This window comes from Neovison vison, chromosome 3 (assembly GCF_020171115.1).
Source record: "Neovison vison isolate M4711 chromosome 3, ASM_NN_V1, whole genome shotgun sequence".
NCBI classification, from domain to species: Eukaryota; Metazoa; Chordata; class Mammalia; order Carnivora; family Mustelidae; genus Neogale; species Neogale vison.
The window spans coordinates 172,123,033-172,129,032 of NC_058093.1; the positions used below are offsets into that span (position 1 = coordinate 172,123,033).

Consider the following 6,000-nt stretch of genomic DNA (forward strand, 5'->3'; position numbering starts at 1 on the left):
AAATCTCATCTAGACTCCCATTTTCTCCCTACCGCTACAGCCCTTACCCAGCAGCTACCATCTACAACGGACTGACGTTAAGAAAAACTCTAACAATTAGAAAATCTTAAAAAGTGCTGACGTTTTTGTTCACCAGTTTCCCCCTATGCATCATCTCCCAACAGGACTCATTTGGGCGCCCCCCCCCACCCAGAGAAAATAAAAGGCTCTGGGGAGCAGAGCGCAACAGCGAATGCCATCCCGGGACCCAAAGAATGGAACACACTTCAGCGGGGATTTAGGAGGCACTGAGCTCAGGGACTGAATCACTGTGAAGACTCACCCCAAGAACCCCCCACCCACCCACCACCAAAATCCAGCAGGTTCCCGAAAGCCTCCATCCGCACTGTGTAGGATGAAAATGCTGAGGGCTCAGGTTTTAGCCCTGCTGTTTGCCCTGATCAATTAAAAAGAATACCTTCAAAAATGGTGTTATCAGAGTGGAAAAAGGAATCTAGCTAGGAAGCGGGAGGAGAACGGCTGGAGGTCAAGGTTTCTCTAGCTCTTAGAACGCTGGTGAGGGCAACAAAAATTAGGTCTTTCGCCTCCCCCACCCCCAAAACCAGCTGATTCTCAGTAGCTTCCAGCCTTCTTTCAACACTCTATGTAAAAGCTGGGTGTTCCCAAGCCCCTCCCCAGAATTTTTGGTTCTTGTTTAAACATACTCTGGATCTACAGAATATTTTTCTAATTTTGCAATGTCCTATCTGGAAGTTCAATGAAAAATTGGTGGTATAAGAAGCTGGCTGGTTTTTTTGTTTTGTTTTTTTTTTTTTTATTTGACGGACAGAGATCCCAAGTAGGCAGAGAGGCAGGCGAGAGAGGAGGAAAGCAGGCTCCCCGCTGAGCAGAGAGCCCGATGGAGGGCTCCACCCCAGGACCCTGGAATCATGACCTGAGCCGAAGGCCTCTGCCTTCACCCACGGAGCCACCCAGGCGCCCCAAGAAGCTGGTTTTAAATGAAATCTGCTAACTCGCCTGCAATTGCAGCATACTGCTTCTGAAATGATGAAATGATTTTCTATACAAAACAAGCTACTTTAAACATCAGAAGACTCTGATTAGGTCTTCTGGGACTACTTCTCTTTCTCAGGCCTGTGAAATGCCCAAGACTATGGGGAGAGGAATAGGGAGACCACACTTAAGGTGTGTCCCCGCCTGAAAACAGGTGCTGCTGCAGAATCTGGCTCCAAATGGAGGTGCCCCCTACCCAATTCACACACCCTTTTGGATTCCCAGCTGGATTCCTGACAAAAAGTCTCACCCTAATCCGTCCCCCCACCCCACTCTTTGAAGATCTTCAACTCCCCGTCTCTCAGCTACAGTGGGGAAACCAGCCATGGGTCCCTATGCTGCTCAACAGGGGACAATGCTCTGCTCTACTCCAACAGGGAGTACTCCACACCCACTCTCCACGACGGTCAAGACGGTCTCCAGGGCCACTTTTGCAGAGATAAAGAGGAAAGAATTCTGAGACCAGAATCTTAGGAGACAGAAAAGAAGAACCTGCTTCCAAAAAGCCTGTTGCCCCCCCTCCCAGTGTTACTAGGAGGAGGATTCAAGTCACATCCTTCGCTTTCAGGCCCCTGGCATTTTCCAGTAGACCTTCTGAATACAAGGCTGGCAATTCATCACTTCACTCCACTAGTTAGGGCCCCTGAAAGATTTGTCGTCCCAAAAAGGAACTCTGAGACGCCCAGGAAAAGCCCAGACCTGGAGTGTGAAAACACCAGGTAGGATAATTTAGGCTGACATGTCTCCTGCCTCTTTGCCACCTCTCTCTCACGCCTCCACTCGAACAACTAGCCCCCGCCGTCCCCAACAAGATTTTCTCTTGAAGTCTGTCAAGTTATCAAACAGGTTAAATACAAAGACAGACCCCCATGAAAGCTCCTAGAAGAACCCAGCATACTGCATCCCCCTAGTGCCTCGTCAGGCCAGACACCACAGTTCATAATCTCTGCTTGAACAAAAAACAAAAACAAAAACAAAACACTTTTCACAGTGGGGTGTTTCCAGGTGTTTTGACAATTGTGTTTTCCCAGTTCACCCCGCACTGCCCCCAAACACTGGAAGAAAGGTACCGGTGGCATGGAAAACCTTAAAAAGTGGCTGACTGAACTCTGGACTTGGGAATGATGTGGGACCTCCAGGATCCCTGATTCCCAGGACTGGCAGGGGCCAGCAGCAGAACCAATTCCACACATGTCAAGCAAAAGGGCCCCTCCACCAGCTTTCCCTCAGCACAGTCACAAGGCTGACCTGACCAGTCCAGGTATCCTCTTCCTCCCTCTCTCACCGAGGACCAAGCCAACTACCTCCTTAGCATCTTTTCCACAGTAGAGTTCTTAAATCCCCTTCTTAAGAGAAACACAATTCCTTACCCCTACAGAATTGAACTAGGAGAAACTATTACGTGAAGGGATTAAGAAGCAACTACCCAACACCCTCCCAAACTTACACCCCCCCGCCGCAAGAATCTCATTCTTCCACTAAGGCAAACTAGAGACTGTGACAAGTTCCTTCCCAAGCCTTTTTTTTTTTTCCCAATTTGCCCACCCCATTCATTTTCAAGCCCCTCGAGCTTCTCCAAGGCAGTGAGACGTACACGCGACCTAAACCTCCTTCGTGGAAAAGAACCGAAACAATCCACAAAACAGAAGCACCTCATCGACACTGCCAGACTCTGGGGGTAGGCCTGCCAAAGTTCTGCAAATCCTCCCTGGGGCTCGGCCGACCTCTAGGCACCGAAAACAGGAAAGCCCTTCGAACAAAGCCCACGTCAAATAGATGTTCCACACCCCCGTCCACTCCAGAGCCTTAGGACCCCACTCCCACGCAGCAGATACCCCCTTACCTGCGCTGGGGCCCCGCGGCACCGGAAGCGGGGCTCCCGCGCGGCTCTGCAGGCTGTGCAGCACTGGGGTCTCGAAGGGTCCTGCGGGCCATGCGGGGGTCAACGGTGCACCCACGTAGGGCGAGTAGGGGTTCGGGTGGTGGTGGTGGTGATGGTGGTACGTCCCGTTCAGCGGCCGCGCGGCCGACAGCGAGCTGTACTGGTGCTCGCGGCCGCCCATGGCCGCCAAGCTGCCGCCGCCGCCGCCGCTCACGCCGCCGGCTCCCCCGCCACCAGCTGCAGCGTAGCCCCCGGGGTCCCTAGCCGCGCCGTTGGCCATAGGCGGGCTGGGCGAGTACGGGAAACGCGCAGAGACGTGCGCCGCGGCGGAGCCGGCGCTCCCGGGCCCCGCCGCCCCGCCGCCCGCCGGGCCGCCTCCACTGCCGTACGGAGGACTGTCGGTCGAGGCTTGAGGCCAGCCGGGGTGCGCCCCTGCGCCGCCCGCGTGGTTGGCAGGCCCGCTGCCCGCCCCCTGCAGGTAGGGCAGGCCGGGCAGCATTGAGCCCACGCGGGTGGTGGGCACGTAGACCGGGGAGCTGGCCGCGGCGGCGGCTGCGGCGGCGGCGGCTGCTGAGTGTACGAAGCCGCCGGGCGCGCCGTCGTAAGCGCCCGGCCCCTGGCTGGAGAGGGCGGCGAGGGTCTGGTACATCTCTTCGGGCTGCTCGGGTGCGAAGGGACTCAGCTTGGCGCCGCGGCTGGACCACAGCAGCTTGCTGGCGGTCGCGGCCTGGTCGAGGTCAGTGAAGAGCAGTAAGTCCTCCCAGCTCGACAGGGCGCTCCCGGGGCCAGCGACCCCGGGCGCCGAAGGTCCGTGGGGAGCCCCGAAGGGATGAGAGGCGTACGGGCTGAGCAGAAGCGAGCGGGCCGGGGGTCCCGCCGCCGCCTCCGTGTCGAGCTGCGGCGTCCTGCAGTTGCTGGCGCCGCCGGGGCCACGCTCCCCACCCCGGGAGCAGCAGGAGGAAGAGGAGGAGATGGGGGAAGGCGGCGTGGAAGGCTCCCGCACTGGAAAGGTTCCGGAGTCGCTGGCGTCCGCGGCCGCGGCCCCGAAGCGCTTCGGCAGGCACCAGCCGCCGTCAGTCAAGGCCATCCACGGTCCGGCGCCTCTCCAAGCTAACTTCTAGCTCCTAAGACGGAGGAAAGGGAGGCAAAACAGGGAAAGAAAAATTACCAGAACCGTAGGCCGCATAAAACCTCATTCCCACTGCCTTTTCTAGCTAATGGGAATCCTCAAACATCTTGTTTATGCCCCGGGCGCGGGAGATGGGGAAAGGAGGGGATCGGAGCCTGGACAGCCGCCGCAGGGTCCTCCCAGGACCGGGATATCCGCCCTCCCTCGTCTCCACCGCCTGGGTCCCCTCGCCTTCCCGCCCACCCCCCTCCGCAGCATCCTCCATCTGCGCGCGCCAGATCCCAGGAGTGACGGTGAGACTAGCCGCCGTTCTTCTTCCGCCCCCGAAGTGGCTCCCTCTCGGCCGCTGACACACGAAAGAATTTTTTAAGTAGTTGTGCTTGTCGGCGCTGCCTTCTCCTGCCTCCCTACGGATGCCCCCCGCCTGGAATGCCTCAGTGTGAGGTCTGCCCGCGCAAAAATCATTAGCCTAAAAAAAGCAACCTGTCCCCGAAAACGAAACCGCCTTCTCTCACACTGGCTTTCCCAGAGCTTCCCTGAGCTTGACGGGACAGAACGCGAGCTTCGGAGAGAAGTACGATCCAGCCCAGGGAAGGTGGGGCGCCGGGGCGGAGACGAGTCTCTGACCTTCCGGGCCCAGGCACTGCTGGGTGCCCGCGGGGCCGCAGTCTCACGCCCAACCCTCCTCCCCGTGGCGCCGCACACCTTACACAGGCTGGCGTCTGCAGTCACCAGCGCGTGCGCTCCTGCCGGCTGGGCCACCCCCGCCCACCCCGTGGTCATCCCCAGCTGCCGAAAGGCCAGACCGTTCCGGAATCGGACGTAGCGGGGTGGAGCGCAGCGCAGAGAAAAGGAGGAGGGGGAAATGCAAGGGGGGGGGGGGCGTGAGACCGCCCCGCGGCCGAAGCTACCCCAAAGAGGAGAGCAGGAAGAAAAGACGGGGAGACTCGGAGGGAGTGGGATAGGGAGGCGAAATGCAGCCGGACGGGCCTCCTCCGAACTGCTTTTCCAAATCGCTTCGACTCCTCCGAGATAACCATACTAAAATTAATGCCCACACACAGACCCGGGCTAGATAGCAAGGAAGAAATCTCTCTGCCCGCCTGATTGCCGGCTCCCGCCCCTTTGCGCCAGATAACTCGGAGATAAGGCTGCGCGCAGATAAGCGCTTCGGAGAGAGGAAGAGACAGCAGAAGTTGGTCCACCGTGTCCCGGGAACCTGGAGTCGCTACAGCCAGCCGCGACAGAAAGGAGACACCTCATAGCCAACCGCGGCCCGCAGAGAGTCGGATAGCCCGGGGCGGAGGGGCCCGCGACGGGTGCGGGGGGAGAGGGAAGGAAAGAGGAAAGCCCGAGCAAGCGAGAAAGCAGCCGAACCTCGAGTGCGCGCTGCGCATGGAGAACGGCCGCGACGCAGACTGCTCTCGGGCGTGGAGAGAGGTTGTGGGCGCCGGCAGGCGAGCGCGAGTCCCGGGTCTGTGCGGCGTTGCTGGTGAATAAAAAGGAGAGAGGAGGCGCCTCTTACTGCTCTGCCGGAAAACTGCAGCCTGCGCTCCTGATTGGATTCACCGAGCCCTAAACAAACAGCGCTCGCCGAAGGGTGCCAGGCTGTGGGTCGGAACTGCGCTGTGAGAGCAGCTGGGCGCTGGAGGTGAAGAGGAGGAGTAGGAGGAGGAGGGAGCGAGGGGAGGAGAGAAAAGAGGGTGGGGAGGGGAGCGCGGGCGGCGGGGGGAGGGGAGCGCGCCACCCCAACAGACAATGAGCGCCGCACAGCCTGCGGGTGTGGGCCGAGCTGCGAGTACTTTCCAGGAGGGGGGCCAGTCCATCGAGGGGGCGCCGAGTCCTGGGACACCCGGGGAAGCGCAGAGGTGGCGGAACGCTTGACCTGCCTGGCGACCCACACCCACCCGGCCCAGCACTTTCCTCCGCCCCCAGT

General features: G+C 59.2%; 1 protein-coding gene across 6 annotated transcripts in view; it reads right to left on the minus strand.

Annotated features, from left to right (window-relative positions):
* GATA6 (GATA binding protein 6) overlaps positions 1–5,715 on the minus strand; it is a 31,422-nt gene extending 25,707 nt beyond the window's left edge. Inside the window, exons 1-2 of one of the 6 annotated variants that reach the window (XM_044243287.1) lie at positions 5,442–5,715; positions 2,897–4,059 (exon numbers count right to left, since the gene is read on the minus strand). In XM_044243287.1, the coding sequence (XP_044099222.1) occupies positions 2,897–4,022 (1,126 nt within the window). In that variant the 5' untranslated portion in view covers positions 4,023–4,059; positions 5,442–5,715. The other 5 variants (XM_044243290.1, XM_044243292.1, XM_044243291.1 and 2 more) reach the window with 5 other exon arrangements.
* Positions 5,716–6,000: the final 285 nt, after the last annotated feature.